Source organism: Lipophrys pholis (genome assembly GCF_963383615.2).
Source record: "Lipophrys pholis genome assembly, chromosome: 16".
NCBI lineage: Eukaryota > Metazoa > Chordata > Actinopteri > Blenniiformes > Blenniidae > Lipophrys > Lipophrys pholis.
The window spans coordinates 23628394-23644971 of NC_137634.1; the positions used below are offsets into that span (position 1 = coordinate 23628394).

At 45.7% G+C, this 16578-nt stretch overlaps 1 protein-coding gene across 1 annotated transcript; it reads right to left on the reverse strand.

The window, feature by feature from the left end:
• Window positions 1-25: 25 nt before the first annotated feature.
• Window positions 26-16039, reverse strand: gemin5 (gem (nuclear organelle) associated protein 5). The gene is made up of 28 exons (XM_080482457.1): window positions 15771-16039; window positions 14619-14773; window positions 12618-12799; window positions 12396-12547; window positions 12031-12129; window positions 10312-10444; window positions 8817-8982; window positions 8522-8734; window positions 8279-8364; window positions 7393-7475; window positions 7173-7309; window positions 6879-6952; window positions 6614-6795; window positions 6126-6265; window positions 5870-6041; window positions 5601-5798; window positions 5468-5527; window positions 5257-5382; window positions 4944-5039; window positions 4686-4823; window positions 3395-3542; window positions 3077-3196; window positions 2793-3003; window positions 2220-2474; window positions 1982-2144; window positions 1208-1625; window positions 334-421; window positions 26-256 (listed from the first exon to the last, which is right to left on the reverse strand). The coding sequence occupies exons 1-28, from the start codon at window positions 15910-15912 to the stop codon at window positions 86-88; spliced, it is 4308 nt and encodes a 1435-aa protein (XP_080338583.1). The 5' UTR covers window positions 15913-16039; the 3' UTR covers window positions 26-85.
• Between the last annotated feature and the right edge of the window lie 539 nt (window positions 16040-16578).

Here is a 16578-nt window from a genome sequence, read left to right on the forward strand (position 1 = left end):
AAAGTTAAAATCAAACATGACAAAGACTTTGTAATTTACTTTTTATTCAACAAAAATCTGTACAAGGAGAAGTGCTGGTTTGAGTCTAACATGAGGTGAGGAATCTGCGGGAGGCTTTCTGGAGGGACGGGGTGTTTCCGTATTTCTGCAGCAGATCTTTGACTCGCTGCCGGAGGCCGTCGGAAACAGACGGTGAAGACTTGTTGAGATGCAGAAGAAGCAGACAGCACTCCACCACGTCTGGATGAGGAAACATCTGAAGACACAGAGAGAGTTTCTATACATTAGTGAGCTCAGGGTCTCATCTCGGTGAGGTTTGAGCCGTGTGATCACCTTGACAGAGTCCGGGAGGTCGGCCAGCTCCTTCTGGTGCGCCGACATGTTGGAGGACAGCGAGAGCAGAGAGTCCTGATCTGCACAGCTGAGGAAACATCACAACTAAATCAGAAATGAAACTTACAAGCAGCAGGTTCAGACTCCCAGGCTGACTTCATCAGGTCATGATGAAGTTTATTCCAACTGTACGGCTCAAAGATATTAGAATGATTCATGTAGGACCGAAGGTGTTTGTGGAATTACTTTTTTTTTTTTAGACGATGTAATTATATAAGTTTTAATAGATCAGACTCTGGAAGCAGAATAAGTATCACATGTGATTATTGAATATTGGATAAATGGAAGGATTAAATAACTTTTACTTCTTCGTGCACATTTTCAGACGTTAAATTAGATATATGTGTGTATGTATGTCTAGATCCGTGTGTATACTTGGATATAGATTGTATTGTGTATATGTATTTAAAGAAATATATTAACATGTATTATTTACAAGGGGTAAAAAATCTTAATCATTAATAATTAATGATATTAATAATGATCAATTCTGAGATTTCTGTCCGTTTGTGTAAAAACATTTTGTGAGCAAGTATTTGCATATTTGTGAGTATATTCATGTAACTGTGAAAAATTGTCTTTACATTTATGTGTGCATTAACGTTTTTAAGTGAGATGTGTGAAACTGTTTGTATGCATCTAGAGTTGAGCGAATCCAGAACACGATGCGATGTGTCCATAATGCAGTTAGTGTGTGAATGAGGATATTTGGTTGTGGCTATTCTACAACCATACAACACTCTACATAGCTGGATGACCATGAACACATCATTGTGGTGTTAACGATGAAGGTAGATAAGATGGAGGTTCTCACCGCTTCCCAGCATCGTCAGAGTCCAGGACGGACCCGGACTCTCCGCCGGTTGTGTGATCCGGTTCCTCCCGTCCCTGTGCTCGGCTGTGCTGCGTCACCATGCTGCTGAGCCGCTCCTGGATCTCTCTGATGGCCCTCTGGGTGGCCTGACAGGCTGCGTGCGGCTCCGATAGCAGCCGCGAAGCTTCAGAGTCCGGCAGGTGGAATGTCTCAGTGGGCTGCGCCGAGCCCTCCTCAGACTCTGTCGACAGTCCGTTCACCGCTTCAGGACCGGAGCGTCCCGCCGGCTGAGCCCACCAGCTCTCGTACAGACGGTGGTAGAGGACGAACGCCTGCAGGCTGCCGGCCGCAGCTTTGGCTTCTTCCTCCGTGTGATCAAGTTGTTTTGGATGCTTCGTGGAACAAACACTCACATCACCTGAAGAGAAAGTTTATTAGCACCTGCGATTCCATCATTCGTCAGTCATTTTATCCCACATGTGTCCGGAATCCACACAATCCGCTTCTGCGTCCCATCTTAACTGTATCTTTGTAATTGTATTTGTGAAGTTAAATGTGAAGAAAAATCCTCAGTTCGTCGATTTATTTCAGGACCTGCTGTACCGCTTATCACCACTTGAGGTCGCCAGAACTCAACTAATGTCTGCAGTTGCAGGAAAATGTAAGTGAATCCTTTGGATTTACCAGGAATAGTGCATAAATCTGAGCACACCAGACACTCTTCTTAAAGTAACCAGCTATATGACAGATAAATGATTAATGTTTGAGACAAACCGTGAGGGAAGAGCATCCTGCAGAGCTCCGCAGACACACTGAAGTGTCCGGCGTCTCTCATCCAGCTCAGCGCTTCACATAGCTGCTTCACCAGCTGAGCTTCGTCTCTATGGAGCCAACTGAGGCCGGCTCGGGTCAGATGGAGGGACGAATACATCAGCACCTGCACACGATCAGACATTTCATTTAATCATACGGATCCAGAAACAGCGAGCGAGTGCCGCCTGGTGGATGTTACCTGAGTGAGAGGCACGCTGGTGGAGGGCGGGGGGCTGTCTACAGACTTCAGCTCCTGCAGGAGGACTTCCACATGTCCTTCTGAAACGCCAAACTGCTCCTCCCACACCTCCCTCACTCGGTCCAGGAAACAGGTGCCGCGGCAGCACGGCGACGCCCACGTGTGACTGGACGTGCGCGGCGTTGGAGAGATGACCCCTGACCCCTCCAGCATGGCGGCCAGCAGCTCGACCACAGAGAGGTGCAGCCTGTGGACCTGCAGACGGAGGAAACAAAGAGGGCTGAGAACTACCAGCACTTCATTCCAGTAATTTTACGAATTACAATGTAATCCACTATTAAACTCATGAACCACAATTTAATATGTCCACACTTTCATTACCAATTAATATTTTTGATCCAAATTTGTTCCAGACAATAAGAGAGAAAATTCCTGATTTCTTCGTCATCAGTTAGTGGGAGGAAGATGCTCTATAATCTGGATGTTAGTGGAAGGAAGGTGATTACTTGTGACACACTGAAAGGATGCAGCCCCCGGTAGGAATCCCCCATCCCCCATCCCCCCATTTCTGACCAGCAGTCCGTCCTGCGAGCCGAGAACCTCCTGAGCTGCGGTCCAGTCCTGAGCAGCAGCCAGAGCTTTGGCACAGCGCAGCCCCAGAGAGCGAGCCAGAGCGTCCTCCCCGGAGAGCCGGGCCACGGCGGCGGCCGCTCGCATGGAGGACACGTCGCTCTTCCTGGAGATGACTTTGGCTGCGTCGAATCCGGCTCCGGCGGCGAGGTAGCTGTGAGGCGAGGCAGAATGAATGAGTGAACCGTGGAAATGTGACAGGAAGGCGAGGAGAGTCTGGTTCTGACCATTTAGCCGCTGCAGACAAGTGTCCGTCTTTCTCCAGCACAGCAGCCCAACATGTGAAGAGCTCCTTCAGGACGGGATCCTCTGCTGGCAGCCGGGCTTTCCCCAGAGCGACGGCCTCCCTGAAACAACACGACATCTGTGAGCAGAGGCAGCAAGAAGAACCACAGCATGCAATATCTGTGTACTAGTCTCATGCCTCACTTTTCAGGTATTCGTCAAACCAACACACTAAAGAGTTACTTCTCAATTCTCGTCTGAAAGTAACAGACGTAAAGCGACAAATCTGTGTGAGAAAAAGTGAGAAAGAAGAAGTGAACCTGTAGAGCTTGTGCGAGCGCAGCAGGTCGACGGCCTCGTACACTTTGTTGATGGACAGCAGGTGAGACGCCGCCTTCAGGTACTGCTCCTGCAGACACAGCTGCTTGACGAAGGCCTCCACGGTGCGGCTCCAAACCTCGAACCCCGCTGAGGGGACAAGCAAACCACACAGCGTTGGAACAATTATTTAACATTCTGAATCTCAGATTCTGCCGTTCTTAAACTGCCTTCCTCTGAGGCTCCTTCGATGGTCTATGACGGGAGTCGGTAACCTACAGCCACACGTGGCTCTTCAGTGCCACAAAGCTTTGAGAAAATTATTTGGAAATAAGCATTTTGTTTTCATATTTATTTCATTTGCATACCAGGCTGATTTTCAAAAATGGTCTGATCGCCAGGGTGAAAGCAGACAGAACAACTGGAACTGCTAAAAACGAGTAAAATATGAAATTACAAAAAAGAAAAAAAAAAAAAAAAAAAAAAAAAAGGAAAGTAAGAAAAAGAAAATAAGGGAAAATTTAAAAAAAAAAAACACAAAAAAATGACAAAGGAAAAGAAAGGGAAGCGAAAGAGAAAAGGGAAAATATGTAAGAAAGAAAGAGATGGAATAAAAAAAATAACTTAATGCAAAAGAGAAAAAGGGGAAACAAAGAAGAATAAACAAAAAAAAAGAAATGGAAAAAGAAAGGATGAAAAAGGATAAAAGGAAAGCATTAGGAAATGCAGAGCAGCGATCAATAGCCAAGAAGTGTGAAACGGTTAAAGTGGAAAAGAAAAAGGGGGAAATCTATAAAAAATGGTCACAAAATGTATAAATGTATAACTAATACATCTAAGATAAGATCAGACTTATTAATCACACATGAGGAAATCCAGTCAACTAAATTGTAGCTTTGATACTTCATCAATACAACCTCAGTTAATGACCGTAAAGAAATTTTTTAAAATTGATTTTAGATAAACATGTGAAAACAGCTCTTCAGGGTAAAAGCTGCAGACCTCCTATCAGATGTCTAATTCGGCCCCTGTGATCTCAGTTGGTCTTTAAATGAGCTCTATGTATAAAAATAATAGTCACGCCTGTGCATTGAGTGGAGCAGAGCCACACATGCAGAGGGACAACATGTAAACTCAAGCATGAAATCCCTCCAGTGTGAGGCAGCAGAGCGAACCACTGCACACCGGCGAGTCCACAGGAGCTGCAAGTGGAAGATTTGAGCTCTGATCAACAGATCCACTCCCTCAATGACCCGGATGGTTTTCACCACGGTACCACACAGGAGTCTTTACCCATGGGGGCGATGGAGAGCAGGTGATCGTTCAGCTCTCCTTTCTCGGTGGCGAGCTGCAGCGCCCCCTGCAGGTCTCCGCTCCACAGCCGCAGGTACACAACCGAGTCGTAGTGACCCGCCTCCACGTGACCCTCCTCTGAAACGGGACAGCAGAAGTTACACAGCAGCTCAAAAGTAACCGAACTGTCCAGATTCATTCAGAACCCAAAAGTAAACTTGACGTATTTTGGGAGATTATTGCAGAAATCAGACGCACCTTCTGCCTCCAACATGCGGTGCAGAGCCTGTCTGTCGGTGAACAGGCCCAGATGAACATGTTCTCCTTGACCCGGGACACAGCCAGCTGGGGGCGCTACAAGGCACAAAAGGAAGAAGAAGGATTTAACACCCTGCTTCAAGTGAACGGATTCAAACCCATAACACGTCGTGAAATCACTCAAAAGTTTCTACACATACTCAGCATATTGGAAGCTAATTCGCATCATCGATAAATTTACTTATTTAAGGTTTTGCATTTTCGATTGAATACATTGTGGCGTAAACGGGGCCTGAGAAGAACGAGGTTTCACCCTGGTGGTTCTGAACAGAAGCCAGAGTCACGCAGTCCTGCAGCTGCGTCTCTTTGGGCAGATGATCCATGGACGTGCTGAGAGGCAGCATGGAGCGAGGCTTCTTCTTCTTCAGCAGGGTCAAGTCTGAAGTTACGCAGAGGAAGAAGATCAGCACACGCAGGCAAGAGAGGAGCTGTGTCCACCTTCTTTAATTAAAGTACAGGCCTACCTGGCTTGTCTTTAGTCTTCACCATCGTCATGGAGGATTTCTTTGGCATCTCAAAAGCAGCTGAAAATAAAACAATTTTAAGTTTTACATTTTTTGTTGAACGTGTTGAAAACTGTGTTTTATAATCTGTTACCTGATACTGAGCTGCTGGTGGAGCTGATTTCATCTTTCTCCTCCTCCTCCTCCTCAGACGGCTCCTGTCCCGTCCACGCTGCGTCTCCGCCGGGCTCCGGCGTGGCGGCTCCTCCTCCGGGCCCGGACGCCACCTTCTTCTTCTTCTTCAGTTTGGGGTTGGCCTTCAGCTTCTCCTTCATCCCGGCCTTCTTCTTGCCTGAGAGGAGAGGCGCGTCAGTTTTGAAACTTCAGGAGTTTGGAGGCGAGATGATCGGTGTTTGAATTCACCCATCGGAGGCTTGGTGAACTCCTGCTTGGACACGTTCCACTCCTGCACGCTGAAGTCCCGCCCCCCGGTCCAGACCACGTCCGGGTCCACGGGAGACCAGGCCACGCTCAGCAGGTACCCGGTGTGACCGCGGTAGTTACAGACCGCCGCCTCCTCCAGGACGTCCCACACCTGTACGCAACAAATCAACACTGGGTGAATCAAAAGTGGGTGTTTCGGCGCTCTACGCCAACACGATGGCAGTTGGGTTCCGACCTGAGCCGTGCCGTCGTACGAGACGGTGACCAGCCGGGCGCTGTGATGGGGGCTCCAGGCCATGCCGGTGATTTTAGCCGTGTGGCCCGCCAACCTGCGGTACGGCTCGGTCAGCACCGCCGGGCTCTCCGGAGGATTCTCTGCACACAGGATGCGACGAGTCACACGAGTTTCACATTCAGAGATCGTTTTCACCTTCCGTCCCACTGCAGGACAACGCCGACCACAAACACACTACAATGCTAGAGGAAGAGCAAACACTCATCATATAAGTAGAATGTTTTATGTTGGAAAGTTTAGATCTCTTCATCATATGAAAGAAGAAATAGAAACATGACACGACCTTCATTATTGGATCTGCGGTTCAATGCAGGTAAAGATTATAAGCTGTTTAAAGGCCATTCAATTGCAAAAACCACTAAACACAAACTGCTGCTATTGCTCATTGTTCCTCCTGCCACTGGAGGGAAAGTGCAGAATCCTCTCACCTATGATGGAGTGCAGGTCGTGCACGTAGACGATGGCGTTGCCGGAGCCGGAAGCCAGCAGACCGTGCAGCTCGGGTGCAGCGTCGTGCGCGTGGTGCCACCGCAGCGTGTTGATGATCTTGTGGTGCTGCTGGATGCTGCAGAGCAGCTTCAGGCTGGGAGCCTCGTACACGTCGATGCAGCTGCAGCAGAGGGCGCAGGGTCAGAGGACGCGCAACAAAACATTCCTACAGTGTTTCCGACTCGAGACGAGCCGGCCGCTCACCCGTCCTCGTTGCCGATGGCGACGACTCTCCCGTCCGGCTTCCAGCTGAGGTCGGTGTGTGGAGACAGTTTGTGCTGTTGAGAGGCAAAGTTCACCTTTATTCTCTTTTCATTCGCCTTCGTTCAGCTTTTCTAACCGTCAACGTATCGAGTCACAACTACAGGAGACCCTGCTTCAGTGCAAGACTGTTCACGGATAAAAAAACTGAAATCATTCAACCGTCACAGAGTTCTCGTGGCGCATTTACACCAACAACTATCAACCTAAAGCGCTGCACATCCTGCGTCGTCCCACCTTGATGTTGTTTGTGTCTCGGATCAGCTTGTCGATGTCGGACGCCTCGCCGCTCAGCTTGGACGGATCGTGCTGCAGAATGACTCCTTCTCCAGCGCAGCTGTACAGGCTGAAGCTGGGCTTTCCTGCGGGGGCGCCTGCACCTCACACACACAGAAACACGTCCAATCAGCTTGTAGGAAAGAGGCGCCGCTCAATGTTTCAGTCAGGTGAAACTCACCAAAGGACACGGGGGGCACCGGGGGGCCCCAGGCCAGAGTGTACACGGTTTTCCGGTGGTAGGAGTTGGAGATCTGAGGAGGCCTGAGAGCAGGAAGCAGAGCAACCATTGAAACCACAAGATAAGAAAATAAACTTTAAAATAGAGGTTTCATTTTCAGGGAAGCTTATAAAGTTTATTGTCCAGTCAAAGTTTGTTTTTAATCTTGATTAATTTTTAAAGATGTGATCAGGATAGTTTTACCCTACTGATGATGTGTTGTTGCAATAGTCATCCTTCTATTGTGTGGCGGTGCAGTGGTTAGTACCGTCCCCTCACAGTGAGATTACTTCCAGTTTGAGCCCTCTGTGTGTCTTCCTCTGTGTGTCTTCCTCTGTGTGTCTTCCTCTGTGCGTCTTTCCATTTGTGTCTTTCCATGTGTGTGCGCACATTGCTTTCTGTGTGTGTGTCTCTACAAGAGCTTCGATGACAGGACCACAGAGCTCAATCAGCATTAGTGTCTTCAAAATAACCTTTTATTACAACTAATGTCCCACTCAAACTCTTCTTTAACCAAATGCAACCAAACTCTGAGGGTGACACATTAATCTTCCTCACAAGGGGGAAACTTTAAAGATACGGAAAAGGTAACATACTCATGTACTAAGTGATAAAACATATGTGAAACATGCAGAGTAATAAAATTAAATGACAAAATAAAGTTGGATAAATTTAGCCAATAAAATCTGGTTAAAATAAAAAAAAAAGTCTCTCTAATAATAGACATCTATGTTGGTGAATATAAAAGACAAGTAACAGAGAGAGTGACGGCCTAAAAATGTTGAACAATGAGAGATTGAGAAGGTAAAGTATTCAGAAGTCAAAAAGCTGATAGACTGTCTCTCACTTGTTGGAGAAAACATCGAAGACTCCCACTTTTCCGTCGTCCGTCCCAAAAGCCAGAGAGCCTTCTTTCATCGGGTGCCAGGCGAGCTGCAGGGAAGGAAAACTTGGTTAAAGTCATTTCAGGGGTTTTCTATCAAACTTCTCAGAAGACAAGATGACAAACTAGAATCTGGATATATAATCTAGAAACAAACAAATCCAGTTTCTAGATTTATTCAAAAAAGCTTTGAGAAAGCCATCGTACCGCGGTGACTTTAGACTTGATGCCTTGCCAAAACGAGCGGATGTCGTACTGGTTCTGCGTGGCCAGCGTGTTCCACACCCGGATCATGTTGTCACCGACACCCAGCGCCAGGCAGCCGACGCCCACCGGGGAGAAGGTCAGGGCGTAGACGAAGCCCCCCATGGTGGGCAGAGTCCAGCAGCAGTCCAGAGAGGCCATGTCCCAACACTTCACCTGGAAAACGGGCCGGAAAACTTTATACTCTCCTAAGGTTCTATTCATTCGACGGAGCGAGCAGCGACGGAAATGTTCCCACCTCCCTGTCCATGGAGGTGCTGATGAGCAGCTCCCGGCCGTCCTGCAGCTGCGCTGAACTCATGTTGAAGACGATCCGGCTGTGGTTCTGACCCTCGGACGACGTGCCGAACAGAGTCCAGCGCTGCTTCCCGGAGCGGGTCAGGTCCCACATCACCAGCTCCCCGCTGGAGACGTGCATTTGTGGGATGAGCGGCAGAGTCAACGCACAAAATGAGAAACGGCAGAAGTCAATACAAATATTGAGTGAATCTTTATGGGTCCAACTTATGTACTCTGCTTGGTGCTTTCTAACAGTTTAACACTTAAATCGAAAAAGCACCGTTATGACACAGAACATACTAAAAACAAGTTTCTGCTTCATTTATACTAAAAACTTTCTTGTTCAGTTCAGAAAACTTTATTTATCCCACAAGGGATCATTCATTTGTAGCTTCCCAGTGTACAGTCACATCTCCAGTCAGCCACAACATAAATATATAAGCAATAATCAATCTGTCAAGGAAACATATTTAAGCATGGGAGAGTTGGAGGTGTCAGAACATTGTAAAAGCCCACTTAGAGCAAGATAAAATCTGATAAAAGATGAAGTGAACAAGACAATATGAAACCAGTAAAAATAAACAAAAAACACGACAAGAAATTAATAAAGTCCTTTAAATAAGTCATTTAAAAGTAAAGAAAAAAACTATAGCGCACTCGTCAGGACCAAAGTAATCCTAATTGAGAAATCCCAAAGAGTCTTTTACACTCTTATCAGTTTATGGTTTATACTACTAATTATAGTAACAATAGATAAATCCAGACCGTGACCTCCGTTTCAAGTGAAAACGCATCGTCTCAGCATTTTGTTTTCAAAATGTTTCACATTGACATTATGAACATATCGACTCTGTCACAGCTACGGGCGATCCTGCTTAAGGACGGAAAAACTGAAATACCTATAGAAGTTCTTTGAATACTAACCGGGTAAAAAATGTACTTGTTGGGTTTTTTGTTTAAAACAAAAATGTTTTTTACAGGATAACAGGACATGAATAAGGCCCTGTTTACACATCGACTTTTAATGTAAAAAAATGCTTTTTTGTTTCAGAAAAGCTTCACATTTTCTTTGTTTTGAAGACGATAAATGATATAGTTGCCGTGTTTTTGGTGCTATACACTATTTGGATCACCAGGTGGCAGTACTGTTATTAGTACTTACTGAATAGGTGGGAACAATGTCCGAGCATGACTCTAAAACCGGCACATCACATCAATGTAAAATAATTTATTGGCTGCGGCTGAGAAGTAAATCAATCAACACAGAAAGTTGTGGATTATATTTGATGTAAAGGAGTTTACACAGGAGCACGTCTGAGATTTACCAAACATGTAACCCTAACAGACTTTAAATATTAGGTTAACTACTATAATTGACTTGTATTTGCTTCAGGAGTTTGTCCATATGAATGAGGTTATAAAGGGAAACCTCAGCTGAATATACGCCGACATACCTGAAGCAACTGGACACCAGCTGAGTGGCTCGTCCCTTCGGCCAGTGGACGTTTAGCCAGAGTCTCTCTTTGACCCCGGGGTCGACCGCAGAGCCTCTCTTCTTCACATACGGCAGCTTCAGAGTCATCACACCTGAGAATCGGAGGAAGGAAACGCAGACAGGGATGTAAAACATCCCTTCAGAGTAGGCCTGTCACGATAACAAATTTTGCTGGACGATAAATCGTCCCAGAAATTATTGTGATAAAAGATAATATTGCCATTTTGATACCATTTTTCCACTAATATATTAATAATGGTATAATAATGCAAGTATACCCTTTTAAAGATAAACATAAACAATGAAAACAACCTCTCTCTCTCCCTCTCCTCCTCACGAGGCTCTCATGCTGCACTCAGGTGTGCCAGGTGCCCCGCCTCCCCACACTAGAGTGATTGACAGGCAGTGTTGGGAAGGTTCAGTTTCTACATGAACTAGTTCAAAGTTCAGTTCACAAATTTTAATATAAACTAGTTCAGTTCATAGTTCTAAATTCATAAATGAACTAGTTCATAATTATTTTTTTCCCCCCAATATGTTGCGGTGAGCATTGGAGTTACGTGATGCACCTGAACGCATCACCCACGTATCAGCAGCATGAAGCTTGTTAACCCTTAAAAAGCAGAGTCATCAAAGCATGTAAGGAAAAAAAAAAGTAGCGACTTGTCGTCTGGAAAGTACGGCAACCATACGAAGATGAACTATTAATGGTGGAGACTGAGGTAGTGCTTCTGTCTTCTATTTGTTTTTGTCGTGATGCTTCGCATTTTGATGACGTATGAGGCGGTGCGACTCCCGTGGCTGCTGTTGCCAGATTGGCTGTTTTCCCCCCCGACATGTTAAGGCCCGTTCACAGTGAGCATTACCCGGGTTTTTCACTGGAAGGCTCAGAAATCTGGCAACTCTCTAAAACAACATTAAACTGTGAGAGCGCCGCTCACAGTGACGTCTTTGGTAAATGAAAAATTATCCAGCTCATTTTCAATTATCGTGAAATTAATTGATTTATCGATTGCTTATCGCGACAGGCCTACTTCAAAGGTGTTCACATTCTGAGTTTTGACTCAAAAGTCCCAGACACGTCTCCGGCAGTTTGTCCCAGGAGACTTGCCGCTGTGCATGTGCGAATGGGCAGTAGTGACAGAAGCAGATCATTATGGGAGACGCTCATCAGCATGTCGATCCTCTCGATGGAAACTTGAGCACAAAAAACCCAAGACAGTCGACGGACATAGAGTCTCATGCACGCTCTGCGGGAAGGAGTTCTCTTTTCACCGAAGCTCATCCAGCTTAAAATCCCACATCGACGTGAAGCGAACGTTAGTCTGGATTCTGCCGACTGTTCCGAGCTGCAGCAACATTGTAAATAAGAAGCGGAGCTCTTTCCTCTCGGACAACGTCAACAAGTTAGTTAGTCTCGGCAGCAGCTGGAGGAGGAGCAACAGGAACATTAATGTGGATAAATCTTTGTATTAATACGTATTAAACTGTTAAAAGTGTTTAGTAAACACATTAAGTTCAGCCATAGTCCTTCTTTCTTCAGTCTGTTTGCTCAAATGAAAATAAAAGATAGCTTCCGTGGCCAATTATTTCATTTGAACAACTCCTCCTGCAATGTTTGTGTCAATCCCTCCTGCATGAAGACTGTAGGAACTGGCTCCCGACTCAGATCTCTCACCTTTTCCTCTGGCGGTGCTCCAGATCCTCAAGGTCTGATCTTTGCTCCCAGATGCCAGAAAGCCGCCCTTCTCCTCCGCCGCACACACTCCGTTAGTGGCTGGAGCACAAATGTTGGCAACTCAACATACGAATGAACATTTTTTTCTCAAAATTTATTCTTTTAGAAACAAGACAAGTTGCCGTATAAAATGAAAATGAAGCCACGCTCCGTGTGAAACAAAGAACTCAATACTCAATTACTTTCTTTTAAACCACATCCGGTTGCATTATATTCAACATATTATCATTATTTTGACACGCTGCAACTGTAGATAACGTTAATAAATATGTTTAGTTTGAGCTCTCACGTCCCGACCGTGTTACCTTCACTGTCCTCGGGTCTGCAGAACAGCGCGTCCTCGCTGGCCAGCGGCGACCAGGCCAGCGAGTGGATCTCGTCATCGTGTCCTCGCAGGCGATGGACGACCTGGCCCTTCTTACTCACGTCGATCAGAACGATCATCCCGTCTTTGTACCTGTGGGAGAAGTTCTGGCTTTTGAGCTGCGGTTTGTTAGGAAGTTAAATGTTTGGTGTTTTCTCTTTACCCGACGGCCACGGAGCTCCAGGTGTGAGGGGAGCAGCTGAGGCTGAAGATGGTCCGCGGCTCGGGGAAGAAGCTGGCGCTCTCGCCGGTGTTGTACCAGTGACACACCACGACGCCCTTCTCGTCTCCCGACACCACCAGGTTCTTGTCCGCCGGCGACCAGTGCACCGCCGAGACCAGGTTCTGCCAGGACGACACAACGTGTTTAGACTCCGGGGGAAAGTTTTAATGGCGGACAATCGGTTTGATTAGAAAACTATTTTATTTGTCAAGCTCTATAATCTGGATGTTAGTAGGGGAAGATGTTCTGTAATCTGGATGTTAGTGGAGGAAGATGCTCTGTAATCTGGATGTTAGAGGGAGAAAGATGCTCTATAATTTGAATATTAGAGGAAGGTGCTCTATAATCTGGATGCTAGTGGAGGAAGATGCTCTATAGTCTGGGTGTTAGTGGAGGAAGATGCTCTATAATCTGGATATTAGAGGGAGGAAGATGCACTATAATCTAGATGTTAGAGGGAGGAAGATGTTCTGTGATCTAGATGTTAGTCGGCAGATAGAAGATGGGTTTAGGTGGCCTGTGTGCACAAAGTGTGTACTGAGTGTGTACTGAGTGTGTACTGAGTGTGTACTGAGTGTGTACTGAGTAGGGCTGAACGATTAATTGCATTTGCGATAATATCGCGATATGATAAAACAGGATTTTCTAATCACAAGGGCTGCTCACGTGATCTGGTCACGTGACGACTTGTGCGTCCTGCGCGTGTCATCTGCCCAGCATGCCCGAACGGGCTAGTGGTTTTTATGGATGGAGCCGATCCGATCCGGTATCGGGTTCCGATATCAACATAATTCACGGATCGGAAATTTCCGATCCAACCTGTGGAGATTTCTGATCCATGAAGCCTCGTCTGCTTCACTGTTACTGAAACGACTCCACAGTGTTTCCCTGCTGCTGCTCTGCTCGCTGGCTGCTGCTCTGTGGACTGGATTTCCTGAAGGGAGTCAGGAAATCCATTCCACAGTTTGCGGCCAGCGAGCAGGCGAGTGTAGCAGCACTGTGCTATCAAACTTTTTAAAGATAGAACTAGTTTATTATGAGATGATGACGTCACACAGACCCCCACATTGTCCACATGGAACAGAAATAGTTTTTACTGCTTCATTTTCTGTCCTTACACTAACCTCAAGTTGTCTTTTGAGAGAATACATGTATACATTAGTACAATTCATACTTTACTGTAGAGAGGAGTTTATTACAGCCTCATATAAAGTCAACAGTAATGATAATAATAATAATATTAAAGCAAACAGAGCTCTGCTATCAGAATCGTAGCAACAGATATACAAATTTAAGTATCGGGATCAGATCAGAAGTGAAAACACGTGTATCAATGCTTCCCTACTGCAATGTTGATGAGCAAACTGCTCAAAATCCTTAATGTCCAGCCCTGCATTCGTATAGTGACCAAGCCTGGGTTTACGGCTTTGAAAAGCACAATGGACAAGCGGTTGGCTTGTTGTGATGAACGTTACAAGACTGCAAGTCACAGTATTTAGTAAGTTTACAACTGTAAACTTATTAATACATGCTTCATTTGACTTTATCTTAACATAAGCCTAGTCTATAAGAAAGAACATTTATGTATAATAAATCTGATATGGTTTATTATAATACAGATTGATTTATTGCTTGTGATTGTTGAAAAATACATGGAGAAGAGGACCTTGAAGAAATCATCGCATTTTAAATCGCAATATTGAGGAAAGAAAATTGCAATTAGATTATTTTCCAAAATCGTTCAGCCCTAGTACGGAGTGTGTACTGAGTGTGTACCGAGTGTGTACCGAGTGTGTACCGAGTGTGTACCGAGTGTGTACTGAGTGTGTACCGAGTGTGTACTGAGTGTGTACCGAGTGTGTACCGAGTGTGTACCGAGTGTGTACCGAGTGTGTACTGAGTGTGTACCGAGTGTGTACTGAGTGTGTACGTGACAGTCACCTGATGAGCCGTATGCTCCCGGATGAGAGCTGCAGTGCTCGAGTCCCAGAAGCGAACGCTGCCATCGTTGGAGGAGCTGACGCAGATGTGACTCTGTCCCGGGTGATGACAGAAGGAAAAGCCTGATACGAAATCCTTATGACCCACCAGCTCACCTGGAGAGAAAACACAGAGTGAAACCTCCATGGTTTCCCAAACGGGGGAGAAACAGCTTCTTTATGCAAGAATTTACATCAACAGAGTGTTTATTGTGTTACTTTTGTTTCTCTAACGTGACCAATCAGATAATAAGAGAACAATCTGGACAAGCTCTCAATGTGTGCAGAAAGTCTACAAAACAAATGCAGAAGTGCTTCTGGTAAAGTGAAACTTCTTGGACGGAACCTTCAGCCCTACAGAGGTGCAGTGGTGAGCACTGCTGCCTCACAGCAGGATCACCTGCACCATTGATTTGTCTTTCTTCCATAATCCAAAGATTTGACTCCCACAGAGGACCCAGGTCACCACTGTGGGTCCTCAAGCGTGACCCTTGACCCTGAGCAGCTCTCCAGGCTCCACATTCAGGTGGCCCTCCGCGTCCAGAAATAGGACGGGTTAAATGTATAAGAAATGATTTTCCTCAAAAGGAAAAGCGTATACAACGCCAAAAAATAAAAATAAAAACAATAAATCTGAGCAGTTTCACATGAAAGAAAATTCTTAAAACTTCTGATGCATTAAACCCAATAATCGAGATGCTTTAAGTTTATAGAAGCAAAGCAAAGCAAAGACACAATATTCCCCAAAGTCTGTCTAAAACACACTTAAATTAAGTGTTCAGGCTACGACTCACGTCTCGTTGAGTCATAGGACATAAACACCTGGAACGGTATGACAATAAATAAAACCTTTACAAATTAGATCTAACCAAGTTTATCAGAATACGAACCTTACAAATCTAATATTCTGATTGTATATTTATTTTAAATGATGTGTTTTATTTAAGTATTGTTAGTAATCAAGCCTTTTATTCTATCAGTGCCTGAAAGCCGCATGTAGTGGAACACCAGAGTGAAACCTTCAGTCCAGGAGAATCAGACCCGCCAGGCAGCATCTCACCAGGTTTGTACCTGAAGGTCACATGTAGTGAAACACCTGAGTGTCCAGACCCACCTGAGACGCTGCACGAGGACGCAGACACATCAATCAAATAGATGATGCTTTTGGCTCCGACTCCCAGTAAACCTCCGCTGCTGACGTCGCTGCAGCGCGAGCAGTACCAGTTCGGAGAGGCGGGAAGCGACCTCTCGTGCATGTCGCCTCCGGGGGGGTTTCACTCCTAATGTTGAGTAAATAAAAAGTCTTGTAAAAGTCCAAACTGAACTTCTCACATGTTGCCTGGACCGGCCTAGCTACGATCACTGCCGTAAAGTCAGCGTGGTGTCGTAAAGCCAGCCGGCGACGGAAGCCTCGTTAGTCCAAAATGCAAAGCTCTCGCGAGTCGCTGCTTCTTCTTCTGGCTTTCGTGCAGGCTGTACGCCGTACGGCAAGATGCTGCCCTCCATCGTCCCAACTCGATATTACTCCACCAGCTCAAACCACCGAGAGGCGTGGAGGAATTTTAACCCTGCCTTCCCAGGAGTCAGAGTCCCCCCATAACTCTAAAGCTGTTTTTAAGGAAGACAGCTCCAGACCCAGATCAGACTAATCTTCAAACAGCTTCTGCGAGAGTAATAAGAGAGTAAATAAACAAGAGTTTATCTTACAGCAAAATAACACTTGAAATACCATCCCTGATTCCCCACACTCACACAAACCATTCAGATGTTTTCCAATCACTTTTAAACTACTTCCCAGACTGTAATGCCTCAATCTCAGCCTGGTTAAAATAACGTCATCTCTCTCTCTTTTCACGTTTCACTGAAGGTTGCGCAGAATAAAAATGTCGACCTTTCTGCTCCTGATCCCGGTCCTGTTCTCA